Source organism: Biomphalaria glabrata, chromosome 5, assembly GCF_947242115.1.
Source record: "Biomphalaria glabrata chromosome 5, xgBioGlab47.1, whole genome shotgun sequence".
Taxonomy (NCBI): Eukaryota; Metazoa; Mollusca; class Gastropoda; family Planorbidae; genus Biomphalaria; species Biomphalaria glabrata.
Window position 1 is genome coordinate 1,872,857 of NC_074715.1, and position 16,734 is coordinate 1,889,590.

General features: G+C 34.5%; 1 protein-coding gene across 5 annotated transcripts in view; it reads right to left on the reverse strand.

Annotated features, from left to right (window-relative positions):
* Positions 1-16,073, reverse strand: part of LOC106064625 (multiple epidermal growth factor-like domains protein 10) — a 25,382-nt gene extending 9,309 nt beyond the window's left edge. For 3 of the 5 annotated variants that reach the window (XM_056031222.1, XM_056031220.1, XM_056031218.1), the window contains exons 1-14: positions 15,888-16,073; positions 13,785-13,916; positions 13,348-13,524; positions 11,879-12,067; positions 10,960-11,166; positions 8,372-8,596; positions 5,949-6,059; positions 4,765-4,902; positions 3,055-3,192; positions 2,179-2,316; positions 1,680-1,817; positions 1,370-1,507; positions 844-981; positions 180-317 (exon numbers count right to left, since the gene is read on the reverse strand). In XM_056031222.1, the coding sequence (XP_055887197.1) occupies positions 180-317; positions 844-981; positions 1,370-1,507; positions 1,680-1,817; positions 2,179-2,316; positions 3,055-3,192; positions 4,765-4,902; positions 5,949-6,059; positions 8,372-8,596; positions 10,960-11,166; positions 11,879-12,067; positions 13,348-13,524; positions 13,785-13,916; positions 15,888-15,951 (2,071 nt within the window). In that variant the 5' untranslated portion in view covers positions 15,952-16,073. The remainder of the gene's footprint in view (positions 1-179; positions 318-843; positions 982-1,369; positions 1,508-1,679; positions 1,818-2,178; positions 2,317-3,054; positions 3,193-4,764; positions 4,903-5,948; positions 6,060-8,371; positions 8,597-10,959; positions 11,167-11,878; positions 12,068-13,347; positions 13,525-13,784; positions 13,917-15,887) is intronic. The other 2 variants (XM_056031219.1, XM_056031221.1) reach the window with 2 other exon arrangements.
* Between the last annotated feature and the right edge of the window lie 661 nt (positions 16,074-16,734).

Genomic DNA, 16,734 nt, shown 5'->3' on the forward strand with positions numbered 1-16,734 from the left:
TAAATCTTTTTCTGTATTATATAAACTTTTAAATATCAGTACATCGGATTAATGAGGCATTATCCCTTTATACACTCTCCTTTCATACAATACACTATGAAAGATGTTTTGTTAGGAAAGAGATAAATTATTTCTCATTTTGCCTGGAAGTTTCGAGCATTCTATAGAATTATCATTACCTGTAGTACAAAAAGGTGGATCCGTAAATCCGCTACATCCCTTGTCACAAACACCTGAAGTCCTATTACACGATCCATTATAACAATTCATACTGCACTGGTTGATACAGTTGATACCAAAATAACCACTTGGGCATGCTAATAAATTAAAAAGAAAAAACAAAGATTGAGCTATATTTCCTTCGCCTTAAAAATACAAGTAGATTGTGAAATTGGGTTTACCCGTTAAATCGATATATTCATATCATATATAAAAGTGTGTGAATTTGACCTCTCCCTCCGTTGTGGGAGGGAAAAAAAACATACACTCAGCCAAGATCCAAGGAACATTTCTGCCAAGTTTTATCAAGATGGTCATACGGTTTTGATTTCCCTGCGAGACATACGTAAATACATACACCTTACTTTCTACTTTATAGTATATATATAATAAATGTATGTATATTACTCTGTGTTATCCATTTAGCTGATAGCTTATGATTGTACGTCAGACAAGAGATGACCTGGAAGCAAGCTGATTATGAAAGAGCCACCTTAAGATCCCCTGTTCAGGTCACGTGGTACACATCTATGACAAAAATATCTAACTAGCAGTGAAGTGTTGACTAATTAAAAAAAGGAATCTACATAGGAAAAAGTGATCAAATCTTCAGCTTTTAGTTACCTGTATTACAGTAGGGTGGATTAAGATATCCATGACATCCTTTGTCACACTGACCAGTTGTCCTATCACATGATCTATGGTAACAGTGTATACTGCACTGGTTGATACAGTTAAGACCCCATTGACCACTTGGACATACTAAAAATGAAAAAAAAAATTTTTTAAGTAAAAATAGACAAACCTTACATTTTAAAAGCTCTTAGGACGTATAATATATCATGTTAAGTCAGCGGCGCAGCTAGGGTGAGTGAGGGGGGGGGACCAAATTTGAAAATACTCCCCCCCCCCCAAAATGAGTGTCCAAATTATTTTTTTGTATATTAAATATTGAGCCGATGTTAAGTTATCTTGCTATTCCTATTGTTTTGTAAATTAGTGACCATGTTGCATGTATTCCACACATTAGACTTGTTTTATTTTTAAATATCATGATAGCGAATGTCAAAAAGAAGTGGCCCCCAAAGAGAATCCCCCCCTCCAGGGCACCCAAATCTCTTGCTACGCCACTGCATAGTTCCCTTTCTACCTGCACTACACAATGGCGGATCCGTAAATCCGTTACATCCTTTGTCACAAAGTCCAGTTGTTCTATCACACGATCTTCTGTAACAATTCCCACTGCACTGGTTGGTACAGTTTGAACCCCACTGACCTCTTGGACATTCTAAGAAATGAAAAACAAAAAAGGAAAATAAACAAATAATTAAAAAAAAAAGCTTCTTTAACGAGAAAAACGGCAAAATTACTGCCATGTATCTCTAAACCTCAATGTTTTACTACCTTTTTTCTATTTATATTTTCTATATAAAAAAGTACGTTTTTATCTAGTCAGTTACCTGTATCACTATTGGGTAGATTTGTCAATTCTGGACAGCCTTCGTCACATTGACCAGTTCTCGCATCGCATGACTCATTGTAACAATTTATAGTGCACTGTTTTGTACAGTTAGGACCCCACTGACCAACTGGACATACTAATACATTTTAAGAAAACAAATGAGTTTTTAATAATAATAATAATAATCTTTATTATCCATTAGGAGATTTGTCTTACAAATTTGTGCATTACATGAAACAAAACATTTAACTATAGAAGACCTAAATATACATTCACACCAGACTCACTTATAATTTACATGCGAAAAGTTTATATCAGATATTTAATTTTTAGCTAACGATTTGATTGCCAGGGCGGACTAAAAAAAAGAGATTTGTGTCTGTCTTTTCTATCGGTTTCGTGTAGTCTCTTTTCTTTAAAGAGTCTTAAAACATATATCTGTTTACATCAAGCAAACCTTTTACCTCAAAATTGCTTAGTAAGTAATTCACTTTTACCTGTATTGCAAAATGGTGGATCCGTAAATCCGATACACCCCTGGTCACAAACACCAGTTGTAACTTTACATGATCTGTTGTAACAATTCTCACTGCACTGCTGGATACAGTTGAGGCCCCACTGACCACTTGGACATGCTGATAAAAACATGGAAAACAGTTTTATCCCATTCAAATAAAAGAGAACATATTATATAATTATCTCTAGCACACAAATAAAAGTTACTAATAAAAATATTATTTTTTCAATACGAGGAGGATCCTAGCAATGAAATTGATCCTATGTATCAGCAATGAAATTGAGATGCTACAGACGGATCCTAGGTATGAGCAATGAAATAGAGATGCTGCAGACGGATCCTAGGTATCAGCATTGAAATTGAGATGCTGCAGACGGATCCTAGGTATCAGCAATGAAATTGAGATGCTACAGACGGATCCTAGGTATGAGCAATGAAATAGAGATGCTGCAGACGGATCCTAGGTATCAGCAATGAAATTGAGATACTACAGACGGATCCTAGGTATCAGCAATGAAATTGAGATACTACAGACGGATCCTAGGTATCAGCAATGAAATTGAGATGCTACAGACGGATCCTAGGTATCACTTTTAAAGACTGCGTCACGAATAAAGAAATTAGAAACATGATTAATGCAGCAATGACATTCCTTCAAGGAACAGCACCAGGATGAAGATGAAGAGGCAGAGAGAGAAATTGATGGTCAGAAAACCTAAAAACAATGGACTGACCCGTCGATGACTAAAATTCTAAGGAAATTAAAGCACAGAGAGGAATGGAGTTAGACGGTTGAACAGATCTTGTGTGGTGCCCTAACGGTTCGACAGACTAAGGGATAGGTGAAGTAGATTACCTGCATTACAAAAGGGCGGATTGGTAAATCCGTCACATCCCTTGTCGCAAACACCAGAAGTCCTATCACATGATCCGTTGTAACATTTTTCACTGCACTGGTTGGTACAGTTAGGACCCCACTGACCACTTGGACATGCTAGTAAATTGAAATAAAAATACTTGAGATATATATTAATAAATAAGTATATAACTTGGATCAGAATTGATAAGATGTGTATTAATTAATTTATTAATCAATGATGATGTAAACTTGTTTTTCCAATCCAACATTTAAACTAGCGCAGTTATAGTCTAAGAAGTTTTACTCAAAGAATTTGTAATCTTTGTTATAAGCGTCAGATGGTCGAGAGGCTAAGTACGCTTGAACTTGGCTCGACGTTCGACAGGCGGCAAGGAAAACCTTCTCTCAGATACCCCCTTCCCCACTGGTCTCACAAACGAGATAGGACCATCCTATAAGCATGAAAGTAGCGCTATATACTATGCAACTGACCAAACCTACCCATGCCACGTATGCGGCCGCCTTTTTAAAGCGATGATTGGACTTTACAGCCATCATCGAGTTTATAGGATATGAGAAATATTATAAACTTTGACCAGGAAGGAGGAGCTATTTTTTTTTATATAATCTAAACGTTGGCCAGTTGTTTTTAAAATGAGATGTTATGATCCTAAGACCAAATTCTGCAATTTTTAAATATTGACACATCTTATTAAGAGTTTTAAACTTGTGAGATACGGGCTTATGTCGCAGTTATGTGCTTATCTTCAACAATAGTTTTTCTATGAATCTTAACAATGTATTAATTTGCAATATCAAGAGTTATCAGGCGTGCCTCTTTGGTAAGCCGTTTGGATACATGTTCTCGTGTGGGCCAGTGGTTGACGCCCTATAATGTCTTTTAAGCTTTACCATCTCTCGTACACCACCCTCTTTTAAGCTCGTCAAAACGATCACCATGGTCCTATGGGCGTCACACTCAGAAAAGACAGAATCTCAACCCAATGTGTTTATACTCGAATCATGATTGTAAATCCTTCTTTACAGGAGCGTGATGACATTAGTTGATATAACGTATCACAAAAAAGAAAGAAATCGTAAATACTTCGATTGAGCGTTTCAGATATGTTAATTTAAAGGTCAATGAAAAGGTCAATGAAAAGGTCAAAAGGTCTATGTGGAAGAAGGAGGTCATGAACTTGAAATCCTGGTAAAGTCTGGGATTTTTAATTTCCGGATCTCTAGGACACCTCTGAGTCCAACAAGCTCTGACATTAGTTGGGTAAAGTAAAGGCCATCGGTCTTGGTGCTGGCCACATGACACACTCCTTAAAAAAATTGATCTTACCATTATCTGCCCCATAGATTGGCAGGTCTGAAAGTGGAACGTGACTTTTTTTCAGGGCCAGTGGTGGTGACTGAAGGGTCCATACTTTATCCGAACAGTGCATAAAACAAAAAATCTGGCCATAGCTTATTTTGCACTAGGTCTCAATATTTAATTCTTAAATTGATATAGTCTAACATACAAAGGTGAGGTCGGGGAGACACTTTCTTTCAGCCATCATAGAACTGATGGAAAATTACCCAGCACATGACAATTTAAGGCAAAAACTTAATCAAATCTTCAAAAGCTAAATAATAGAAGAAAAAAATGTAATATATTGGATCAAACGCTTTCACTCTACATGTCACTACAACCATTACTTGTATTACAGTAGGGCGCATTAGCGAATCCTTGACATCCTTTATCACAAAGTCCAGTCGTCCTATCACATGATCTGTTGTAACAAGCCGTACTGCACTGGTCAGTACAATCAGGACCCCACTGACCACTTGGACACACTAGAAAATTAAAAAGCAAAACAAGAAGAAAAAACAAAAGAATCTTCATTAAAACATAATATATGTTATATTTCTTCCATACCCATTTTCTAATCAAGTTTAAACTGTGCTCACTTATTCGTTGCCAAAGACAATACGTAAATTAAAAAGATTAACTAATTAGTCAGTGAAATGCTGTAATTAAATACTTTGTATAATACCAAGCAAAAAAATTAATCCTTCGGTATTCACAGATGTGACGAAACGTGTCCCCTAGGTTTACTTTTGAAGTTAATTCTCCCGAACCTATTCTCGTTTTACGTTGAAACTTTTCACAACTAATCAATGCACTTATCAAAACATGAATCAGTTTTAAAAAATGACCAATTAGTTAACCGTTATTGGTATTTAACGTGTTTGTTTGATATCAAAAAAGGGAAAGAAATGCTACTTATTAAGAAATATATATTAATGGAGTTATCTCTATGATCCCTTTTTGTACATGATATTGCTTGTATGTCTGTTGGGTGAAAAATTGGTACATATTATTTTTTCCCATTCGGGATCGGGTTGAAACTTTCCAATACTTTTAAGTTACAATTACAATCCAAGAATGAATACAAAATGTAACTATTTGTCAATAAATTCCTGGTAATTATTTTTGTTTTTTTACTAACATGTGAAAATTAATCCTTTAGTATTCACAAACATGACTAAATATTTAGTGTTTTCTGCCAAAAGTTGATTATACACGTTATTTTCCCCACAACCATTCTCGGATCAAGTTGTAACTTTGAACCTTTTTTATTTGTACCTAACGGTATCAATTTAACTTGTAACTTTAAATTGTAATTTAAATCAATTATAAGTACTTAATTATTTTGTTGGATATTAAAAAAGGTAAATAACATCTACATTATTCAGAGATACAATTGTATGTAATTTTTTTTTCTTTTTATATTAAGTTTTTTTTTTACTATCATTGTTTTTCAAGTTACGATTATTTACAAGACTTTTAAACAAAGAAGTCAAACGTTAAACGTCGATGTCAACATACAAATATTTACCTGTGCAACCAAGGCATTTAAAACACATTCCTGTTTCTTGATGACACGAGCCTGAACATTCCATGGGACAAGTTTTATTACATTCCAAACCCCAGCTTCCTGGCACACAGTCTGTGGCATTACAATAAAAATGAATAAAGTATACGAATAATTAAGCATTTACAAATGTTTCCATTCATCAAGGCTGCCATTGTCTTGTGATATGCGGGTGGAATGTTTTCTTGGTGGTTCCAGATTTGAACCCTGCCTACTTCAATTCCCTGCATACTTCAATTCCCTGCCTACTTCAATTCCTTGCCTACCTGAATCACATGTCTACTTAAACTCCTGCTTACTTCAATCCTCTGACTACGTAAACCCCTGCCTATTTCAATCACCTTCCTACTTCAATCACCTTCCTACTTCAATCACCTTCCTACTTCAATCACCTTCCCACTTCAATCACCTTCCTACTTCAATCACTTTTCTATTCCAATCACCTTCCTATTTCAATCACCTTCCTATTTCAATCAACTTCCTACTTCAATCATCTTCCTACTTTAATCATCTTCTTACTTCAATCACCTTCCTACTTCAATTACCTTCCTATTTCAATCACTTCCCTATTTCAATCACTTTCCTACTTCAATCAACTTCCTACTTCAATCACCTTCCTACTTCAATCACCTTCCTAATTCAATCACCTTCCTTTTTCAATCACTATCCTATTTCAATCACCTTCCTACTACAATCACCTTCCTATTTCAATCACCTTCCTACTTCAATCACCTTCCTACTTCAATCACCTTCCTACTTCAATCACCTTCCTATTTCAATCACCTTCCTATTTCAATCTTCTTCCTACTTCAATCACCTTCCTACTTCAATCACCTTCCTACTTCAATCACCTTCCTACTTCAATCACCTTCCTATTTCAATCACCTTCCTATTTCAATCACCTTTCTACTTCAATCACCTTTCTACTTAAATCACCTTCCTATTTTAATCACCTTCCTATTTCAATCACCTTCCTATTTCAATCACCTTTCTACTTCAATCACCTTCCTACTTCAATCACCTTCCTACTTCAATCACCTTCCTACTTCAATCACCTTCCTACTTCAATCACCTTCCTACTTCAATCACCTTCCTATTTCAATCACCTTCCTATTTCAATCACCTTTCTACTTCAATCACCTTTCTACTTAAATCACCTTCCTATTTTAATCACCTTCCTATTTCAATCACCTTCCTATTTCAATCACCTTTCTACTTCAATCACCTTCCTACTTCAATCACCTTCCTACTTCAATCACCTTCCTACTTTAATCACCTTCCTATTTCAATAACCTTCCTATTTCAATCACCTTCCTATTTCAATTACCTTCCTACTTCAATCACCTTCCTACTTCAATCACCTTCCTACTTCAATCTCATGCCTATATCAATCTCCTATCGTCTCAAAGAATCTTTGTATTATAGAACAAAAGTGTCATTTCTGAAGAGACATCCGAAACTTAAAAACAAAAAAAGACTGCAATCTGTAGAGCATTTTTGTATCAATCTATCTATCTATCTATCTATCTATCTATCTATATATATATATATATATATATATATATATATATATATATATATATATATATATATATATGTATATATATATATATATATATATATAGAGAGAGAGAGAGAGAGAGATAGATAGATATGTATATATGTATATATATATATATATCTGTCTGTGTGTCTGTCTGTCTGTCTGTCTATCTATCTATATATATCTATCTATCTATCTATATATATATATATATATATATATATATATATATATATATATATATCTATCTATCTATCTATCTATCTATCTATATATATATATATATATATATATATATATATATATATATATATATAAATATATTTATCTATCTGTCTGTGTGTCTGTCTGCCTAGCTATTTATCTATCATCTATCTATGTATCTATATGCATATATGTCTATCAAAATGATATAAACTTTTACTACCTCTGTTTTTACTCGGATTAGCTCCGTCTTTTTTTATATATAACTAATGGCCAGCTTGCAGTTTTCATTATTAAAATCAATGTCAACATGCGTCATTGACCTATATCGAGTAAACTCTCTTGTTTTAGGTCAACTGGACATATCCTAAGATCACTGCTAGTCTCGGAGGAACGATCATGCCAAGTTTCAGAAAGGCTCTTAACATTCTTGTAACATCCTCGTTGCCTGTCAGAGTGTGGTACTTCTGCAGACCTGCCACATCATCAGAAAATTCCTCAGTGGAAACTGTTAAAGGGACTTCGATGAATTTTGTTTCCCTTTAACGAAACTCGACGCCTGGCAGCGCCAGAGAATGACTACTCGTTCGTTTCTGACATAGTAATAATAATAATAATAATAATAATATGTGTTAGATACCTCCATACATAATGACTTCACACAATGATAATACATAGTGAGAGTCTTCACTCAGTTTGTTTGTTGGGACTATTCTTATCTTGAACACGGGATCACTTTGTATTGTGGTAAACGTGTAGACTAATAAAGGCTCGGAACTTGGGTCTTGATAGGTCCACAAGGTGTTGTTGTTGATATCAAACGATGTCAAGATAAAGTTTTTTAAACGGATCAAACAACAGTCAGCTGTGAAGAAATGCATTTGTAAAATAAATAACATAAGACAATAATAATAATAATAATACAAATAATAATAATAACAAGGTTACAAAGACAGTTTGTGTGGAAACAAACTCATAATCGGCCCCCCTAGTGGCCCAACCAGAAAAGTAAATATTCAAGTTTCCATATTTTCAGACAGAACATCAGAATGAAATTCTATCAAAGACAAATGACTGGGAAGAATGGAGAAAAAAGGTTGACAGATCTTATGTGGTGCCCCAACGGTCCAGCAGACCCAGGGATATGTGGAAGTGAAGATAAAGTTGAATGTGAACCTGGCCTGACTGATGTTGTATAATGATCTTAAAATTGATATAATGGTTTTGTGCTCAATCTCTTATTCAAAGTCTCCAGAAAAATAAATTCATAAAAAGAATTGTAATAATTGTTCTTTCGATAAGAATACTGAGACTGTAGCACAATACTACAGTTCACGCGATAAAATGAAAAACTACTTATTAATTGTTTAAATACTAAATAGATTTTTTTCTTTTTACAAATTAAAATAAACGTGAAATATTTAGTTACTATGATAGAACTTACTAAACTTAACAATAAAATTTTTAAAAATTATTTATTTTTTTTGGTCAAAAAATCTATAACCGATAGCATATAAGTGTTGAGCATTTAGTTACCGTATATCTCCCTTACTAAATAGCCTCCGTGTTTGTTAATACTAATAATGAATAGTTGTAAAAATGGTGTATTTTTATGAAAAAACTACTTGCACAGTTGATTTTAAAAATTAAATTTTTCGTTTTCAGAAAAGAGCTTTGAATGGTTTTAAATATCATGATGTCGGATTTTCAATATCTTTTCCAGTTTACGAGATCATAACGGGACGGACGGACGGACGGACGGACACACTACACAAAATTCATAGTGTCTATTAACCTAATAATAATAATAATAATAGTTATAATAATAATAATAATAATAATAATAATAATAGTTATAATAATAATAATAATAATAATATTAATAGTTATAATAATAATAATAATAATAATATTAATAGTAATAATGAATTTTATTTCCCTTTAACGAAACTCGACCCTGGCTTTGCAAAAGAATGAATACTCGCTCTTTTATAATAATAATAATAACATGCTACCCTGAAACGGAAGGCTTTCAATTCAAGACCGAGTAATTAGGACGAAAAATTACGACATTCATATCCGAAAACTTAATGTTGTTGACATATGCGGAAAATGTGGAAATGTGGGGTGAGTTACTTGAATACATAATGGTGGGATGTTTAGCCTTTTTAGAGTCTGCCTACCTAGGTTGCCACTTTTGCAAATCCCAGTTGCGACCTTCATTTTTTTTCCCGCAAATCAGACAGAAAAAGCCGTTGTCCACTTGCGGTCTATTTAAGTTTTTTGTCCCGTCTTTTGTAACTGTCTTTGATAATGTTTTTCTTGGGTCTCAAATGTGTGTCCCGCAACTTTTGTAAGAGCTGTCCAACTGTTTATTTCAAAGGCCATCTGATGCTATCTACTTTCCTCTATGCCAGTGAGGGCGATATAACACCTGAGTTTGCATATCTATATCTTCATCTACATCTAACTATCTATATCTACATCTATATCTATCTATCTATCTATCTATCTATCTATTTATCTATCTATATCTATATATCTCTCTCTGTCTTTCTCTCTTTCTCTCTCTCTCTCTCTCTCTCTCTCTCTCTCTCTCTCTATATATATATATATATATATATATATATATATATATATATATATATATATATATATATAGCTGTACATATGATTTCTTGATCAATTAGTTTGTCAGTATGTCAGTGGTATTTCACAAATATATAGTAGATTAGTAGAAAAAAAAAACCAACAAACGTCATAGCTTCAATAGTAGATAGATTAAAAAGATAGATATATAGATAGATAGATATATAGATAGATAGATAGATAGATAGATTAGATAGATAGAGATAGATAGATAGATAGATAGATAGATAGATAGATTAGATAGATAGATTAGATAGATTGGATAGATTGGATAGATTGGTTAGATTGGATAGATTGGTTAGATTGGATAGATTGATTAGATAGGTTAGATAGGTTAGATTGGATAGATTGGTTAGATTGGATATATTGGTTAGATTGGTTAGATTGGATAGATTGGATAGATTGGTTAGATTGGTTAGATTGGATATATTGGTTAGATTGGATAGATTGGTTAGATTGGATAGATTGGTTAGATTGGATAGATTGGATAGATTAGACAGATAGATAGATAGATAGATATATAAATAAATAGATAGATAGAAAGAAAAAAAGAAAGTAAGTTTAGAATGACCAAATTACCTCTGTTATATATCACAAATCTATTGACCGCTTTAGGAGCGTTGAGATTCAGTGTCCAGCTTGGGTATGCATCAGCAAAAGTGTAAGTATGGCTCGTGGAGCCCAAATAGTAGGTACACTCTGTTAGCCCGTCGACAGCCAAAGTCGCTGATGAACTTTCCAATGTCGTTGTTTGCACTGCTGGTTGGCGTAAGGCAACATTTCGACCTGTGGACGTAGACAGTACTCTTTAGTTTCTCTAAGTCTCATACACACGTTTTGAGAGAAAGTGTTGCTTGAATTGGGCTTTCAGAAAAGTACACGGCTTTGACCGGAGGTGGGGGGGGGGGGGGGTAAAGAAAAAGGACGAATATTTAGCCGGTATGTTGTTGTTATTACATAAGACGGGACATAGCCGGGCTAATACTACATCTAAGACGTACATTTAGAATGCTGCTATCCATTTATGTTTAATATGTGTATGTATCACATTTGTTTCATCAGCTTTGTCTTTTTTTTTTTGTTGTTGGTTACACACATAGACCTAAATAAATATAGACTGGCCGATTTATAGAGTTTTATGAAATGAAAATTTGTGACTTGCAATTTTGTGTACTTTATTATACAGCATTTATGAGCAGTATAGAAGTGAAGTATTCATATCTATTTCAGCCACACACCTATATATATATATTCTAAATAAGGAGGCAGTGTAGATTTGTTTAATCTCTCAGAATGAAGATCGTGCAATTTTTCATAATTCGGAAATCCGAATACAATAGATATACATGTTTTCAAGTCACAAGAAGTTACTTCCTTCGGCCAGTCTATGGTAAGACACCATTGTGAAAAAAGATATCTACATTTTATCAAGCAAAATTTGCTGAGTTATCTCCTTTAAATTTACAAAACTTTTAGACATTTAACATCACACATATACCTCCACTGATATAGAAAGAACATATTGACTTGAGACCAGGTCCTGTTAGTGTCAGGTCATTTATCTCTTCGTTTATATCACACTTGTAGTCCACTGTTGTATTGTCAGCAGTACTGTAGTATTCATTGTTACAACTCATAGTGAAAGAGTGTTTGGTTTTGAAGGTTATAGTAAATAGCCCTGTTAGACCTGGAATTATTAATTTTTTTAAAAAGTTTTTTTAGAACAAGAAAAAATATTTTAAAAGAAAAAAAAAAAGATAATACCTCATTTATAAAGAACAGAAAGTATTTTTCTTTTAATCACTAAATCGAAGATATAGAGCAACAATACAGACCTTCATTAACAGATGCCTGAGAAATATCCTAATAATACACTGGTATGACAAAGTAGAAAACACCAAACTGTGGGAGATGAGTGGACAGAAAAATATAGAAGTGCAGATCTTAGAGAGGAAGTGGAGATGGATTGGTCACACCCTTAGAAAAGATACTAGTAACAGAGCTAGGTAGGCTTTAGATTGGAACCCCCAGGGAACAAGACGCAGAGGAAGACCAAAAAGAACATGGCGACGCAGTGTACTTGAAGAAGCAGAGAAGACCGGGAAGAGCTGGGACACCATCAAAAAGCTAGCAAGCGACCGTGGAGAGTGGCGTGTTTTTGTCGAGGCCCTATGTTCCATGAGGAACTCAAAGGAGTGCTGATGAAAGAGCTACTAGACTTTATATAATCCCAATTAATGGTCTGTAGATCCAGACTGCGAAGACGATGCGCTAAATATTCCTGAACATTATTAACCCTATCTCTCCGAAATTATTTTCCACGTTCAGAAGAAAGTATTCATTTACCCAAATTGTATTTTAGTATCTAGTTTGGGTTAACCTTCAAAAAGTTTTCCTTTTAATCAGACAATGTTATCAATGTTAGAGAGACGAAAGGGTGCCCATTTTATATAACACAAATCAAAGTTAGTAAATCCAAAACTAAAGTTAATTTAATGGGATCAAATCAACGATGGTATCGTCAATCTTGAGAGAAAGAGTTAGTAAACTCTTGAATGAATATCTACATGCGGAAATACCCGAAAACATTCAAGACAAATATTGTAAAGAGATACGCTTGAGCAACGAAACATGAATCTTTAGTCTCCATTACTTACTAAACGGAGGCGCGGTGGTTGAGCGGTAAAGCGATTGGCTTCCGAACCGGGGACCGGGGTTCGAATCCTGGTGAAGACTGGGATTTTTTATTTCGGGATCTTCGGGCGCCTCTGAGTCCACCCAGCTCTAATGGGTACCTGACATTAGTTAGGGAAAAGTATAGGCGGTTGATCGTTGTGCTGGCCACATGACACCCTTGTTAACCGTAGGCCACAGAAACAGATGACCTTTACATCATCTGCCCTATAGACCATAAGGTCTGAAAGGGTGACTTTACTTTTACTTTTACTTAATAAACACGTTTCCTACCTTGAGAGTTGAATTTGAGTCTTAGCCAGGTAAAAGGAAATGGTGTGTTCCAAGTCAAGTGTATCGATGCAAGATTCTTATCCTCATTGCATGTTGACTCGTCATTGTCTCTCAGCCAGGTAAATGTGGCATGTCTTGGCGTTATTGTTATTGTAGTGGCAGTTGAAGCCAAATCCTCTGATGGATAAATATATCTATATATATATATATCTATATCTTTATATCTATATATCTATCTATATATTTGATTTGTTTGCTTGCTCTTCTAACTGATATTTAAATTTCCATGCTTAAACTTTGCCAAAAAAAAATATCTATATATCTATCTCTCTCTCTATATATATACACAAATTAAACATTAGACTGAGCATGAGACTTGAGATCGCAATACATTACTGGCATAAAGAGTACTTATAGAGTACTTATAGAGTACTTACGATACTGGCATGACAATCCAAACCATCCTTTGTCACATTTTGTTGGACATCGACCGTTAGCGTCACATACGCCATTAGCGCTGCAGTGACACTTGAACTGACATTCAGAACCGAACCAACCGGAAGTACAAGCTGCAGACGTGCTCAAAAAATGTAAATTTGCATCAAAAAATATAAAAAAAAAACGCAATTTAAAGCACTGTCTTTTGAATTATATTTTGTTTTTTTTAATTAATTTGTTTATTATCGGCCCTCCGTAAGGGGAAAAGCCGCTATTAGGTTTGTGCAAATTTCAATCTGTCCGTATGTCTGCCTATCAGACTCAAATATCGAAAACTAGAAGAAAATTGAAAAATAATATTTCACCATGAGATGCGGCTTGAAAAGTTTAGTTTCGACGACTAATTTTGGTTTTCTAAAAGCTAACGTTTAGTTTATAAAATGAATAATGCAAGCGATTGTTTCATAAAAATACACCAACTCAACTGGCCGCTAAAATTAAAAGAAAACATTTATATTTGTTTATAAATGCTCTTTGTATGTACATATTACGCACATTTTTAGCGGCCCCCGAAAGGGGAAAAGACGCTATTAGTTTTGTGCGAAATGTCTGTCCGTCCGTCCCGTTTAGATCTCGTAAACTAGAAAAGATATTGAAAATCCGACTTCACACTATTTAAGATCATTCAAAGTTCTGATGCAACGACTACTTTTTTTTTCCTGAAAGCGAAAATTCTAATTTTTAAAATCAATTATGCAAGCAGTTTTTTAAAGTGAAAAAGCTAATTAGTATGCAATATATGTTAAACCTAATTTAAAACAAATAGTAATCTTATAAACATTCTTTTCGTGAACAAGTTTTCTATAAGGATACCATAAATTTTTTGAGGATTCGAATTTGAGATTGAGTCTTTTTCAAAACAATTAACTTATTTAGTTCGAACCGAGGGTCCCGGGTTCGAATCCTGGTGAAGACTGGGATTTTCAACTTCTGAGTCTACCCAGCTCTAATGGGTACCTGACATTAGTTGGAGAAAAGCAAAGGCGGTTGGACGTTGTGCTGGCTACAAGACACCCTCGTTAACCGTAGGCCACAAAAACAGATGAACTTTACATCATCTGCCCTATAGACCACAAACTAGTTAGGCCAGGTTTCACATCTAACTTTACATTCACTTTCACGTATCCTTTGATCTGCGGGACGGTTGGGGCACTACACAAGATCTGTTAACCTTCTTTCTCCATTCTTATCTCTCATTTGTCTTTGATATAATTTCTTTTGGATGTTTTCTGAAAATATTGAAGCCTACCTGGGTGGACCACTGGTCGTGCGGTTTGCGCGCTGGACTGTCGTTCGGATTTATCGACGATCGAAGGTTCAAACCCTGCCTGCTCCCATCCCCCGTCGTCCTGCGGGAGGTTTGGACTAGGAAGTAAACTATCTTCAACTCTGAAGGATTATCCGAATTATGCAAAACATTTTAGTTCGGGGGCCGATTTTGTCTTTTGTAACCTTGTTTAAAATGTACTTTTTATGCAGTGACGTTTGTGCAGTAGCATGACGAACAGCGGAAAGATATAGTACTAATCAAATTTTTAAAAATAATCAGATTTTATTAATTTTTTGTTTAGTGCCCCCATCAGAATAAAAACTGCTTATTTTTATGTGCGTTTTGTCTGTTGGTCGGTCTGTCCGTCACGTTTAGATAAAAAAAAAAAAAACAACACTAAAGGTTATTGAAAAAATGTATTAACCTTTAATGTTCCTTCAGAAATATTGCAATAGTTTTACATATCTTTAATAGAAGGTTCAGGATGTGTTGAGAAAAACAAATCAATCAATGTGTGTATATTTTCCAATTTTAGGAGATTTCCAGTAGCTCCTGGGAAATGGACTGGAGGCCGTGGGAAATCTGTTATGTCATAAATAGTTTAATTTAATAATTTATACACCTCTGAATGTGCGGGACCAACTGCGAACGCTTGGTTGCGGTGGTCTAAGGCAGGCCCTGCCAAATAGAGGCGTATGCTACGACGCCGGCCAACTAGTATTTATTAAAACAAATAATAAAGTCAGTAATGAAGAAGATTCTAAAACCATACCTTTTGCTGTCACCAAAGCACAATAAATGTATACAAGAAGACAGATTTCTATGAAACATTTCATGTCTGTAATCCAGTGTATACATCTAATATGCGCAAAGTAACCCAGTAGACACTATGCGCCTGTAACTGATGTATTTCCGTGCTATTAATTGGTCAAAGGGTCAAGTTAAAACACTACAGCACTACACTTGTCTGGAATGTGAAGTGCTATATATATATTTCATTTAGTACCAGGAAGCTATAACTCACTCATTGCTCCAGATACATTTATTCTCCGTGTAATTACAGCAGACAGCAATGAAATCATAATAATAACAATTTGGAGGTGAGTAACCTCTCTGACAAGGGATATAACTCAATTAATTACATAGTTGTTTACTTCATTTGTTAATACAGGGAGGGATTTTCGTAATTTAAGTTGTTTGTTTTTTTTCTTTCATAAAATTCTTTCCAAAAATTTTAAATTTTCAGCATTAGCGTTCTTGGGTAGTGCACTTTTTAATTTTTTATTATATGTATTTCTTTCTCAAAGAAATCGGAATTTAAGAAATTAGAAAACTTTTTTTATTGGAAGCTAGAAATTTAATATATAGCAATAGATCAATTTATTTATCTTCAACTGACTATACACGTAGCTATATGTTCATATACACTCTAGTTCCACTTTTGTAAATGTACAGGGACATCTTGCATCGTCTTCTAAAAATATATCTAAAGAGCTAGAATTGAAATATTATAAAGTACAAGCCGACCCGCGGCGTAGCATACGCCTCCCAACTTTCTTTTTTGTGAGCCTCGCTTTCTGTCGCCACGAAATTTACGTCGGATAACTCTAGTCCGATTT